This window comes from Vidua chalybeata, chromosome 7, assembly GCF_026979565.1.
Source record: "Vidua chalybeata isolate OUT-0048 chromosome 7, bVidCha1 merged haplotype, whole genome shotgun sequence".
In the NCBI taxonomy this organism is placed as follows: Eukaryota; Metazoa; Chordata; class Aves; order Passeriformes; family Viduidae; genus Vidua; species Vidua chalybeata.
The window spans coordinates 33,223,303-33,238,108 of record NC_071536.1 but is presented as its reverse complement, the minus strand read 5'-3'; the positions used below and the strand labels follow the sequence as shown (position 1 = coordinate 33,238,108).

Below are 14,806 nucleotides of genomic sequence, written 5' to 3'. Positions count from 1 at the left end.
AGCTGGGTTCTGAAATCAACAGGTTGTACTAAAAACTGAAATTTCAATATAAAATGTCACTCAGACTAAGAATGAAATTAAACTTTGGAATATTTTCAAAAACACAGGGAAACGTCTGTTCAGAAAAGTTTCTATTTCTGAAGGTTTTCAAAATCAGGATTTCTACAATTTCACTCTTCAAAATAAAATTTACTAGATGTGCAGAAATGTATACTACAGTAATTACTGAAATTGATACACTTCCAAAAATACACAGGCATCTATTCAATGTTGCATTTTGAACCTTTTTTTTTTCTTTTTTTTTTTAATTTTTCTCCCAAAACCTTGTAGGAGCAGCAAGTTTGCTTTCAGATCAGGACAGACCTGACTCATACTCCTTTAATCCACTAGGCTCTGCTTATGACTTTTTGAGCTACACGAACACAAATTTGAAGAATTCTTATTAAAATCTAGGGTTAAAAACTACCTGAAAAGAGCTCATTTTCTTCTAAAATGGGGGGAGACAATCCCAGCCTTTTCATTTTAGGATGGGTTTGTCTACCAGGAATTGGAGCTCACAGAAGGAGACACTGCACTGTTGAGAGTAAGGAGGTGTTTGAGCATCCCTGCTGTGCCCTTCATAAATTCAGAGATAATTAAAGCTTTTTAAGGTGAGTGCAGGTCACAGCTAAGCACTGTGTGATTTAAAACCAGGATCTATTTGTCTGTGGTGTCTTTTTCTTCCAGGTTCCTGTTGTTGTGAGCACAGCAGAATTTGAATAGAATAAGCACTCTTCATAAACTCCTGCTTTCCATAAATTGCCCGTCGGATCAAAAGCAGAACCTCCATGCAAGTGCACAGAAATCTGCAGCTTTGATTTGGAACAGATGAGGCACCCTATGTTCCTCTAAGATTAAAAAAACCCTGTTGGCATCGCACACAAGAAAGGGAAGCAAAGGGACGATGGGAAATCGTTCAAAACAAAGGAGATGGAAATTCAAAAATAGTATGAGCAGCTCAGATGGCAGATTGAGAAGAGGATGAACTGCAATTAAAAGGACAATTTCAAAGCCAAAGAGGTTGCTCCAGACACAGAAAATGAAGACCCTCTGGACTAGCAGTGAGCTTAACACAATATAAGAAGTCTTCTGATGGGAAGGAAAATTGAGGCAAACTACCAATTATAATTTTGTAATGTAGTTAGAGGTAGTTACCTCTATCCATGATTTCATAGGTGCATTTCCAAATTAAAGGAAGAAAAACAAGGGTGAACCAAACCCGGGAGAAAATCACTAGCTCAACTGGAAAATGCAGATCACTCATTTCTCAAGCTTATTGAATGGGTGATCAAGGAAAAAGGTGACACCGCCAAAATAAAGCAGTTTATCACAAAAGCCAGCCATGAAAAAAAAAGTGTACTTTTCTCCTGGAGAAAAGACTAGGTATAGAAAGGAATAAGATTCAGAAAAGCCTGTGATTTGTATTTTTAAGCTTGTTATATCTAATGACCATGAGCTAACACACAATTAAATAGCAATAAGGATGGGTAAATCAGTCAGTGGTGATCAGCATGCCCACTGCAGCTGACCCAAAGTGTTGACACCAGGCTTGCTCAGTGGGTCAGGGCAGAGGTCTCTCCCTCCAGCCCAGGCTTCAGGTCCTGACAGAACAAACTGTAGACCCCAGGCAGGTAGATAGAGCATTCCCAAAAAGGAACAGCTGGAATGCTTCTGTCTTGACTTTTTCTAGACCTTGGGATACTCTGCTTGCAGTAACTACACCAATGGGAAGAAAATGCCCATTTGCAGTTGGGAAGGCACCCTTAAAGGGTTAATATAGTTGTAGATAATAGGCTTAGGAGAGTTCGAGTCTAAACTTGTAGGAAACACAGACGAACAAACTGAATTGGGTTTTTGTTTAGGTTTCCCCCTCGCCCTCCAGGCTGCAAATGCAGAATCACTCTGAAAAGTCAGCGTCAGAGCAGGGCCTCAGAACCAGAACCCTTCTGAGCTGTTTATTTCTACACCACACTCAAGTGAATTCAAGTACACTCACTTGACAACTTTGATACTCTCACGTAATAGGTCACATTGACCAAGTGAAATAAACCTTACTCGAGTCTAAGTTCACAAGGTTTCAGTCAGGGAAAATGAAAATCACTGCAGCAAGAAGGCACAAGCCTAGAGTTTGCTCTCCAGAAAAGCTACAAACTTACCTATTCTGTTCTACACCACTTTTACTGTCTTACACCACGTGCTCAGGACATTATCAAATCTTGGACAAATTTACTCCTACTCTTGAGGCCCAATTTACATCCCTACATCTGTCTACATTTTGCAGTTCTTCAAAAGGACCCCTCAAAGAACTGAGGTCTAAGTCTTACAACTTCTCACTTCTGTTCTGGTTCAAGGGAAAGGAAGGAAAAGCAATGTCCTGCAAAAAGAAAAGAGAAGTAAACAAAGAGAAGTCAGAAGACCTGAAAGGAGTAGAAGAGGAACCTGCTTATCCCCACCTCATAAAGCAAGAACAATGCCCAGATATCACAGTGATTGGCATCCAATACATAGAACAATGGATTAATTAGCCATAATCATGGCCAGCCAGCAAATGTTAAAAGGTCACCTGATAGTAATGGTGAGCAAGACAAACTGAGCTGCTTAAAAAAAACCACTGTCATGAATAATTTCTCAGGGCTTAGCAATTCTTCATGCTTCTGTAAATTGCTCTTCTCCATTATGGTTGAAAAGCATTCTGCTAATTATTAATTGGATAATGATTTGTTTCTATCACTAATTCAATAAGGTGTTCAGAAGTGCATTTTGAAAGTTCCCAGCTCTAAGACCATAAATATCAGACTTGTCTTTATGTAACCTTGGAAGGCAGGTCCCAGGTGATGGAAGTGGAGCCTGTGGAGCTTCTGCCCATTTTTGGTCAGTCTATGCCCAAAGTCACTGATCACCCCTCTGCCTCTGAGTGGGCCCTGTGCCAGGGCAGTGCCACAATCACTTTTGCTCACATAAAAAGGTGAAGACAAGAAAGTGAACAATATTCCCCTGGAGCTAACACTCCCTACTACCTCCCTAAGAGAAGCCAGACCATTAAAAATGCCACATAAATATCACTGACAGAAAACAGGCTTCAAGGTTACTTAGAAAAGCCCCACACATAGACAACCTCCCCTTTTTTAACAGTGACAAAACCCCTGAGTTTCTCAAAAGAGCAAGACATGCCACAGGCAAACCCACCTTCCAAAACCCAGCAGCTCCCTTTTTGCAGGAGAAAAGGTAATGTGGGGGAAAGGTATACTACTCCTCCTTCATGGGCCACAGAGGCATAATCAATTGGTACAAAAGCACATTGTTGAAACACAAACCATGGAAAGCTGCTTTATGAACCTGTGCAGCCAGCTGGAACAGCCATCAACAGCTGCAAGAGGAATTCACTCCAGGACTGAATCACTTCATTGAGGTGGAGGTTTTTTCCCTTTTATTACACACAACTCAGGCTGCTGATCCCCATCATGAAGACCCTCCAGAGAGCTGATTTCTCTGTTCCCTTATACCCTCAGGAGCTCTCGTGGTGCCCACTGTATGACTTAATCTCCTCCTGAGACATTTCTCCCCCTCCCATCATACAGCTCATCAGCAGTCTTCCAAACTGCTACATCCTGCTCCTTGCTGACCCAGGACTTTTGGCTGTAAGTCAGAGAGCAGCAGTGGTTTGGGGGCAGTCCAGCTCGAGATTTTGCTCCTAAAATAAAGGTTTATGTCTGTGAAAGATGATAGGACAAGGGAGAATGGCTTCAAACACACAGAGGTCAGAGTTAGATTTGATACCAGGAAGAAATTCTTAACTGTGAGGGTGGTGAAGCTCTAGCACAGGATTCCCAGAGAAGTTGTGGCTGCCCCATCCCTGGAAGTGTGCAAGGCCAGGTTGGATGGGGCATGGAGCAGCCTGGGATAGTGGAAGGGAACTGAAGTGAGATGATATTTAATGTCACTTCCAACTTAAACCATTCAATGAACTGCACATCATGGAAATAGGGAAAAAACAGCCAAGTGGAATGACATATCCTGCTCTCCCTGATTTTAATTCTGCCCTCTTTCTGATATAGGCTACTTGATTATACAAGAAATGTAAGTGGACAGCACCCCAGGAAGCAGGGACATGAAAATATATTCTATGAATTTATGAAAATAGACTCTGTGAATTTGTGCTTAACACAGGCACATAATTGCAAGGAGACCACTGGCTGCTGAAGCCATGTGTGCCTGGCATGAGGGACAGCTGGTGACATCACAGGCATTTTGTAATTAAATATTATTATCTCTAGAAAATTGCAAATTCCTTTATTGTAAACAATCATGCAAACCTCTAAATTTAGTGAAAGGGAATAAAAATTTCTAAACAAGTAAAAGCAGAAGTAGGAGGTATCTTCAAAAAATGCTGATCGAAATAAATACACCTCCTCCAAAGCTAATACTTTTGTGGGATTTTCAGGGAAATAAAAGAAATGTCTCTGGTATTCTGGCACTGTAGCCAACTTTAGCCTTCTTGTGCTTCATTTCCATTGCAGAAATGCCAGCAGACCCTTACACTGAGGAAAACCTCAGTATTAAAGAGCAATAAGAAGAATAAAGAATGCGTTCAACACCCAGGGCAAACTCGTGAGAGCTACTCCAGCAAGCACACACCTCAGAGAAGCTCCACACACCTCGGAGAAGCTCCACAGTGAGCCACGGAGTGCTACTCACACGTGTTGAGGGCTGTTCTACATCTCCTTACCCGAACTGCTACAGCGAGACGGCTCCACCAGTCTGCCGGCGCTGTCGTAGCAGGCGATGGCTCGCAGCCGCACGCCCTGGCCACACTCCCTGGCCACTGCCGGGGCCGGCATTCCCAGCTGCAGCTCGGATGGACCCCCTCTGATAATGCAGTCAGACCAATTTCCGTGGGGCTGGGAGGTGAAGGCCTCGCAGGGGCACGGCTCTGTCTCAACTTGAGGATAAACTTCCGTGTTCTGACATTTGTCTCGCTTTCTGCTTCGCCCTGTTCCAACCACAGAAATCGGCGCGTTAGCTCAACATCTGCTACTCTTGATAACAGCGCGTCATATTATTTATACTTGCATGAATTCAACACTTTAGAACCAAGACAATCTGAATGTTAATATTCAGGGATTTTTCTGAAGCTTCTATTAGCTGCTGCCAGTGCTCTGGTGTGCAAGGACAACGTACTTATCTCCAGGGGCAACCAGAGAACTGGGAAATACTGTTCTGATGGGTAGATCAAGGAGTAAAATACATGGTCTTACTCTAGAAATGGTCTGCCCAGAAACTGCTTTGTAATTTCACATAATATCATTTTCCCCTAATTATCTGATGGAAATAAATTGATTATTTTGTCTCTATTTGTTTGCAATCAATGGTTGTCAGGACAACTTCCGGAGGACCCTAAATTAGCTACAACTTCTTTGAGATTTCTTTACAAATTAGTTAAAGATGAGCTGTGCACACAAACCATGCTTTGAAGAAAACAGAGAAAGATAATCCTCAGTAAATTATTAGCGCTGGAAAGTGTTTCAATGGTTGTGTTTGCTTTTATGTTTTCCTTTGCTCTGTTCCTTCAACAGGTTTTAAAAGAAGGCTGTTTCAGTAGTTTTAGGAAGCAGCAGCAGCACCCAAATAAACCCACAGTACAGCTCTCTGCAATCACACTCTCCATGCCCTTCTCCTGCAGGACTTCAAGGCATGAGAAGGGGTCTCCAGTACAAGAAAATATAATGCAAAAAAGAGAATTCAAGCTCCCTGCATCCCTACAACTGCTCAAGGGAACAAATGTCTGTATACAACCTCTAAAGATAAAAATCAATGCTTTTCTTGGCACAGGTCAGCCAGTGTGCTGTGGAATAATCTTGATATTGGCTGCGCTCAGAAATGACTTTGCATTTGGCATTTGCACAGAAGGGAGACTTCATCTTCAGCAACAAACTGCCTCTGTATGCCATCCTCAAAATATTCCTTGGGAATCTTGGATGCACTAAAAACACTTTTGCAGAAGGTTTATAAAGCTTTGATCCCAGAAGAAATGTTTTCTCTTCACTGCACACAAATAAGATATTAAAACCAAAAGATAAGTTCTATAACTCAACAACTCCCTTTCCAGTGTGGAACCAAGAGCCATTTCACCACAGACAAGCTGGGTCTCATCAATGCCTGTGTCCATACAAATATGTACCTGCAAAGGAAAGACCCCTCACTCTAGACCCTTAATATCACCATCCTTCAAGCCCCAGCTCTTTCACTATAGTATTGCCAAAGTTCTGGGGAATGTAGAATTTGCCAGACAAAATGATGCAAAAAAAAAAAAAAAAAACCAAAAAAAAAACAACCAATCAGCATCTTTATAGTTTGGTAGATAAATTTATGATTACATTTTAATGTATATATTTGTGAGGAAATGCAGGTACAACTCCCCATACTTCAAGGAAAGTCTCTTAAGAGATTTTAAATAGATGGGGAGGTCTCTAATGGCATTTCCAGCCTTTTCTGTTTGAGAAGCCATGAGGAGCCACAAACTCTGTATGTTCAGTTGTGTGTTCTGCATCATATTGGTAAACATGGAATCTGGGATTTGCCCATGTTTTGCCATCACAACACGAAGCACAACACACTGAGGTAAGGATGATAATAATCTCATACTTATGTCACTGGGTTTTTGTCCAACTTGCCCTGCCATCTGTTTTGTTGGAATCTTCCCCCTAAATGAAGTTGCTATGAAAGCCCTATTTTAAGGGGAAAAGTGACATTGATCCCATACTCTTCACATAGAAATATTTTTAGAATTAGTGGTAGCGATATTTTTATCATCTTTACAGACTGCTCTAAAGATCGCTGCTAAAAATACCATCTCCAAAATTTTTTGAGGACATACACCCATCAATTAAATAGAATTTTCTTTTTTAATTACACTTCTGAATACTAACAAACATTACATATGTTAAATATTATCAGGTAGTACATACTGTACATAAAAATTATAGGAAACATTAAAAATACAGAAAGTGCTTTGTATCCATGATGCAGGGAATTAACTGACTGTATTAATTAACTGAAGACTCACCTAAAAACTGTGTTTTCATTATAATGACTTCGAATTTTGATATGTTCTGTAATAAGTCTTTCACTTAAGTAATTACTAATTTTATATCTAGAATCAATGATGAATTACAAAGTAAAATGAATTATACTATTAAAAATTGAATGAAGGGCAAGCAAATACTTAGCAAACAATTAGAAGATTTCCACTAAATGACATTATCAATGAACTCTTTTAATGAAGCCAAAGCATTCACTTGAGCACAGACACATGCAGTTGATGAACAAAAGGTACAATTCATGCAAACTTACAGAAAGGTGAAATGCAAATGGATAAAGGACTCCTAACATCACAAAATACTTTTGAAAATAGCATTTTCCTTAATCTTTGGACTAAGTTCCTGTGCACGAGATTTTTTCAAGACTTTTGTCTACCTCTATTTTTCAAGAAGCATTTTTGCAAATACAAGTTGGTGCCTGTCTCACTGAGTTCCCTTTTTGAGAGGGGGCCAAACCGAAGCCAGTGCCTGATTTGGATGTCCCTTGCTGCTCTCTGGGGTGTTGTCACATCCCCACCTGGGACACTCACTACATGTTCACCACTTGCTTTTCAGGACACCTTCATTGGCCACGGGCTGAGACCACGAGCTCCATCCTGGCAGGAAAAACAGAACCCAGCAAGGTCGGATGGGAGAGACTGGTGGTGGCTGGTCACAAATGCAGTGCAGGAGAGGAGACAAACCAACAGAACCTGGGCATTACAAACCATTTTTGGTCCACTTACCTGAACAGATCTCCATCTGATATAGAACAGAGTAGGAAAGGGGATAGGTAGGGCTGTACTGTTTTGTAACTTGCACAATGCTCATAAAGAAAAATCAGATTTAGAACTACCTGGAAGTAATTATTCAATATTTTTTACATATTTTTTGTAAGATCAGGCACCTATTTTGCTGGGGATCAAGCATTTCTCCTACTATAAATATACAGGCACTGGTATAGAGAACATTTTAGAATATGCTCTTTGCCAGAAACTACAGAGCATTGTATAATACTGGGGTTTTATGTGAAAAAGAAATCTTTATCCTTTAATGAGCCACACTGACAAATGGCAGCTTGAAACCAGTATAAATGTATTCTGTAATTGTTAGTGAAACACACAGAACATTCCAGCAGTAACAAATGGAGTAAGAAGACAGCCATGCAGCCAAGGACAAGTGAGTCTAGGAGGAAGGAGCAGTGGTGGACACCACATTTTGTTGCCCTTCAGGTCCCAGCTTTTATCTCAGCAGACAGTCTTACAGCAATTTTAGCATTCTACTCCACAGTCAAAATCTTGGAAGTTTCACCTCTATTAAAGGAGCAAACTCAAGCCAGGTACATATTATCTCTCAAACACAACAAAGAAACATGAAAAGAAATGAGTGTTGAGAAGAACAATAACAGCAAGTTTCTAGTAAACCATGTAAGCACAGTATAATTCATTTTTATTTAACTATGCATGTGGGGGAAAGACAACTCCCAGCAAAACATGCAGTTCCAAACTATTCACATCAAGGAGTTTTAAAGCTTTTCAGTTTGGTCAGCATTCAAATAACATAATAACAAACCTCGACAGCAAGTATGGAAGACTGATCCATCAAACGGTTTGAACTGGTGAGTTTAATGAGTACATGTAAAAGATCAAACAAAGCTGCTCTAAAGGTACTGGGTTTTTTTTATTCACGGTATTCATTTGCCCTGTTGAACTCGAGCATACTGCTGAGCACAAAACTCCCAGTTTCAAACTTCCTCCAGAAAATCACACTGATTTGTACTCTTGTATATGTATTTTCTGCATGCTTCCCAGATTAATAGGTCAGATAAACTTGCATAAAACCTGGTCACTGTTTCATTTGTTTTACATCTAAAACCTTTCCACCAGCAAGTTTTTCTGCACTGCTCTTGTACTGGAATGTGTATAAGGCTGGCAATGACCAGTGCCAGATGAAAAACCCATTAAGGAAGTTCTGTCTGGATTTTCTCACCACTCCAACACTCCAGAGGCATTATTCCCAATCACACAAATATTATAAAAGATTGTACCTGTGAGTGACCGCCTCCTGCTCCTGGTTGTGTCACAGTCAGAGGAGCAGGCTGTGAATTTAGACCAGGGGGTGAAAGTGCAGTCATCCTTGCAGGGAATGAGGCACTCCTGGACGAGGGCTGGCATCGCTCCTGCCCACTGCACGCAGTCCCCGACAGCGGCAGAGCCACCCTGCTCCGACAGGCACGTCACAGCTGCAAGCAAGGGAACAGAAATCCTTATGTTCTCATATATATATATATATATATAGTATTACACTCTGGGCAGTCAGTCCTGGTGCTCAGTGTGAAATTCTCTCCCCTGGATTAACAGGATAAAGCTGATTTGGTTTCAGGGCATTGTTCATGTGTCACTCAGCGAAGTTTCACAAAACCATAAAGACATGCTCTTATTTGACCAGTGTGTTGTCTAAATGATGATATAAACCCAATATTCTCAAGGAAGCAGTCATTTTAAAGGTTGTGGGGACACTTTAACCAATGATACATTGTACAACCAAGCAAGCAAACAGGTAACATTGTGGCCATGTGCCAGAAAACATACTTGGTCCAGGCCAGGATTCACTTGCTACTCATGGAATTGAAACTGCTTTAAAGGGATAAAAAAAAAAAATCTAAAAACTATAAAAGAAAGCTTCTTTTTCCAAAACCATATTTTTTTCCATATTTCAGATGAAGGGAATGACTGAGCAGATGCTACAGCTAAATGCTTCTTTCAGCAAGGTGTAAGTACGAGGCCTGGCCCCTCCACATTGAGCCCCTAAATATTGTGATACCTCTCATACCCTCCCACGTTGTCTGTTGTTCTTTTTTAGAACTAATAATTAATTTTTCATAGTGCATATTGGTACTGCATAGCCACAACACAGAACAAAAGTATTTAACGTATGAATCTGAGTCACAGGAAGCCTAGGATAAAACTTGAATTAATAGTACGTAATTACAGTAAATAAAAATAGCCTGCACATCATGGAGTCTTTCCTTTCATTAATAATAATTAATTCTCATAAAACCTCCAAGATTATAGGCTATTTATATCACCCAGTGTAGGTTAAACAAAGCAAAGGCAGGTCATGACTTGATTAAGGTAATAAACTCAGGGACAGAGTAATGAACTGAATTTGGTCATGAGATTTTAGTCAAGTTGGGCTCTCTGATTCTAGGCAAGTCCACACATTGTATCATAAAGCTACTAAAGATGAAGTTATTTAATACAGATTTTATTATTTAGCTTTAACAACCTGTGATATTATTTTATGACAATTGCTAAATAATTCAGGTTTTTGAGGCTGCGTATATTTTCCTTGTTGTCAGCATTTAATGTGAGTAAGAGTGCATGAAAAGAAAGGTAAAAAGAACTCTGTTTTCTTACAGTTAAAGGATTTACTGGGGTGTAACTCTGCAATGAATACACATGATTTTTTGGGTTTTAACTACAGCACTGTATGGAAGAAAGGAATGGGTTAGCAATCACCTGGAAATAAAAACACATCTTATTAAAATGTAATAAGATTCTATGGAAAAAAATCAGCATTTTGAAGAGCATGCAAAAGGCAAGCAATTGTTAAACGTCTCTTTAGACCCAAGTGACAGCAAATCAGCATACTAATAACCACCTCTAAATTGCTGATCCTTGCCTTTCACTTCCAATCCTGTGACCCTTCCTAGCTCCCAACTCCAGCTGTGAGCCTGGGAGCCCTCCCCTCCCCATTATGGGACAGAGGTCACCGCTCTGCGCGGCGACACGGCGTAATTGCCCTCTTCAGGAAGGTTAAACAAGACAGAGACTCTGGTGCCCAAGGTCTGTGTAGCCTCATTACCTCCAGCAAGGACACCCCAGGTTTGGCCACACAGCTGTGACCACGTGAGGTGTGGCCAAGGGGATGAGGAGCATCTCCTCAGCACCACGACAGCAGCTGGCTGGACACGAACATCATCCTCCAGTGCCAGCCCCACAGAGCAGGAATTGTGATTCCAGAGCAAACCACCCCACTGCAATGCTCACTGGGAGCTGGCAGAAAAGCACAGCTCATTCCTGACTCTATTAATGATGCCAGTACCATGGTGGAAGTTCTAGGTATCGACGTCAAACCAGACACCCCATCACACTGCTGTGGTCAGTTATTGTGTAACTGCCCCAGCTTCTGCACAAACGGCCACAATTTAAAGCATACAAATAATTCACCAAGTTCACTGAGCCTTTTTGGATGCTAAAATATATGTGTATATATATAAGGACATATGAAATCAGGGCAAATATTTGACAGAGATTATGGAGCTTAAAGAAATTACTGACAATGGAAACATGAGAGAGGAAAGTTGAATTAAAATAACAAATAATAAAGTGGATTAGATGTGTATAAGCATGGAGACAAGAAGGTGCTGAAAAGAATATTTAATATAAACTCTGATGAGAGACATAACACCTAAAGGAGGGGAGGAGGAGGATCTCCTGTGACTCTTGCTACACACTTAAAACCTGGCTTGAGATGAGCTGCATGAACTGCTAAAATAAACAAAATTATAAAGCAAAAGCCCATTAGGGCATTTGAACAGATTGGGAAGGGGCAGGCAGAAAGTAGCAGAGATGATGGACCCAACTCCAGTGGTTCCACCAGGAACCAATCCCCTCATTTCTGCTTCCTGCAAACCTCTCAGTTTACTTAGCTTTAACTTCTAAGAGAAAAATATTTTCATATACAGGCACTTCTGGAAAGAAAATGAGAGAAATTTGTTTTCAGTGAACCTTCAGGAAAGTAAAATTATTTATCCTCAGTGGTTTCAAACTACTGATTGGTTTGGCTCATATGTGGTTTATGCTGCATAAAAAATATTTCCCCTTAATCCTCACTTCTGTCACAATGGTTTTAAATAAACTCATACCGCAAAGCTATTTCTGTTATGTCAACACTTCTTTTGTTTTTTCAAGTGGGATACCCCCAGAGAGCAAATGCAGTCCATTTGCAGTCCTATGCACTGAGAGAAAAAATCAGAGTAACAAATCCCTCCTAGGCATAATGTGTGATTTACACCATCTCTGCAGCATTTAAAATGGACACAAACATATGACTAAAACAGCTAATAATTGGACACTTCCAGATAAAGGCTTTCAAATTATAACAGTGATTCCCACAAAGAGAGGAAATGCAGGATTTCCTCTTGAACTCCTGCTATTCTTTTTTATTACCACCAGTCAACCCCATCAAACTGGAATTAAACACTTGGGGCCAAACTATGGCATGACATTTTAATGCAATTCCACTGATATAAAAAGAACTGCTGTCACAAAAAAAATAAAAACCAAAACGCTTTCTCTTGTAATGATAAACATGAGATCGTGAATGAAACTGAAAAGTAGCCAGGTTTAAGAGGTTTAAGAAAATAACTTTTTTCAGGGAAGGGCTGGAATTGTTTAGCACACTGTGTGGATGCACCTGTGAAGGTGCCAACACAACATAGCAATTAATATGAGCAATGCAAATAGCTGCAGATGCAACTGCTTTGCTTCAAGCCTTAAGTCAAATGTTAAATGTAGAGCTTGGGGAGCAAATTTCCCTTTCTGCTGCTACAGGGCCCTGCCAGGAGACTGAGCAAGGACTGCTAAGGGGATATTCAGTGTGACAGTCTCTGTCTTCTGGCTTTGCATTCCCACCCACAAGAGCGTGTCTGCGTGCCAGCATCCCAGCATATGGCACACACAAGCATATGGGAGCTACATTCTGTAACTACATTTCTCCTAAATTGAAAGTAAATAACAGACACTTCTCCTATAAACTTTTAGATGGTGAAATCAAATGTTTGTACACTGTCAGATTGCAGAGGCACTGAAGGCATCCTTGGATGATGTTACATCATCACCAAAGCAGGGTGTCAGCATCAAACTGAGGAGACTCAGGTGCTCGTGCCTGACTTAAGAGCATTGGAGATGATCCTTACAAAAGGAATTGTATTGAGAATGAAATAGTACAGGCACAGCATTGCCTCCAATAAAGAAACATAACATAAATTTAATTCCTGTTAAGTAAAAATCCAATTACAGACAGCCTTTGTAATCATATTAATTTACCAAAGTTACAATCAATTCTCCTTTAAAAATGCATTGCAACAGATTCCAAAGGGTAAAAAGCTAAAGACTGAGAGTATAAACTATGAACCAGTAAAATTATATTGTACCATGGCACTTTCAATTTGAGAAAAGTAAATTAGTGTTTTCAAAACTCTGGAATTAAATGTCATTAGAACATCTGAAAACCATGACTGATAATTCCAGGAAGGTACACTCAGGCCAAACACTAAAACTAAAGCTATGCAGTAGTGCAAATGAAATGACTGGATTAGTACAGGAACAGTAGGATGAGCTATGAGTCTAGACAAGAGCTTTAATGCCAATAAGTGTAGGCAAAATAAGGTCATAATCTTCCCTGACTTCAAATTCTAAGAATTGTTGAAAAATCAAAGCCAGCATGTAAAGTCAAAGCAATTCTTTTAATATGGCCTCTTGTTCAGAAAAATCCTCACTTCTGTTGCATAATTATTCTTGGTATCCCTCAATGTAATGAGATAACACATCATTGCTTACACATATCACTACTGGTAAGTGAAAAAGAAGTTAAGGGATAATAAATTAGAAAATTAAAGAATAAAATACTATAAGGGTATAGACTTGCTCACTCTAAGTATAGTCCCATATCTCATGATGACCTCATTTATTTTCTATATTGATGCTCCTTCATACTTACAACAAGTTTCTTCAGAATCCCAGGTGGAACATTTACACTATTATTGGTATGTTAATGCAACCCCTAATTATAGCAGGCCAGAAGCAGACGTAATAGAAGACATAAGGCTCTGCTGAGACTCAGGTTGAAGTTTCAAGGACATAATTATACACTTAACTCCATCCCCTCCTTGGATGGCAGCACTCCCTGCCATGAAGTGTGTCCAAAGTCTGGACTTACAGAAACACACCATCAGATAACCATTAAAAAAGTCTGAGGAGAAGAACAAATGATGCCAGGAAGGACATCACAGACACGAATCTCGTACAAATAACCAAGGAAGAGCTGGGACAACTAGTTATTCAGCAGGAAAACTGTCCCTGAGGTCACCAGTTTCCCATTCTGTAATTATTAATGATATTGACAGAAGTGCTAAAGGGCTGACAAATGCCACCACGCAAACAGAGCACTGAATAAACACAGATCCCAACCAACAGGCTCTATAAACAAACAAAGGGAGCCCGAGATGAGCTTGGGATGCAATTAAGATGGTAAATACCAACGGAAAGATAAAGGAAAGCAACTGAAATGATTTGCACAAAAAGGGGTCAGGGAAGAAATGCGCAGAAAAGTCAGGTGCAGAGCATTAGCATGGAGAAGAGCTTGTAATGGGAAAGGGGAAAAGTTTGGGATAGAATTAGAAGGGAGGGAAAAACAGCATGCAAAACTGTGAATATCCTTCTCAACAGCTAAAGGTCCATGTTGTAGCTGCTCTTTAGGCTGGTTTCTCTCTGCAGCCTTTCCCCAGTAAGATGTGCATGGGGTTAATGGAGGCACAGAAGCCTCAGAAGGAGTTCCAGCTCCCACCAGCAAGGTGGGAGGGCACCTCCAGCACCATTCAGTGCCTTCAACTGGACTCACCTCTG

General features: G+C 40.4%; 1 protein-coding gene across 1 annotated transcript in view; it reads right to left on the bottom strand.

The window, feature by feature from the left end:
- THSD7B (thrombospondin type 1 domain containing 7B) overlaps positions 1 to 14,806 on the bottom strand; it is a 297,727-nt gene that overhangs the window by 87,335 nt on the left and 195,586 nt on the right. The window contains exons 17-18 of the mRNA XM_053948041.1: positions 9,163 to 9,357; positions 4,766 to 5,029 (exon numbers count right to left, since the gene is read on the bottom strand). Coding sequence (XP_053804016.1) covers positions 4,766 to 5,029; positions 9,163 to 9,357 — 459 coding nt within the window. The remainder of the gene's footprint in view (positions 1 to 4,765; positions 5,030 to 9,162; positions 9,358 to 14,806) is intronic.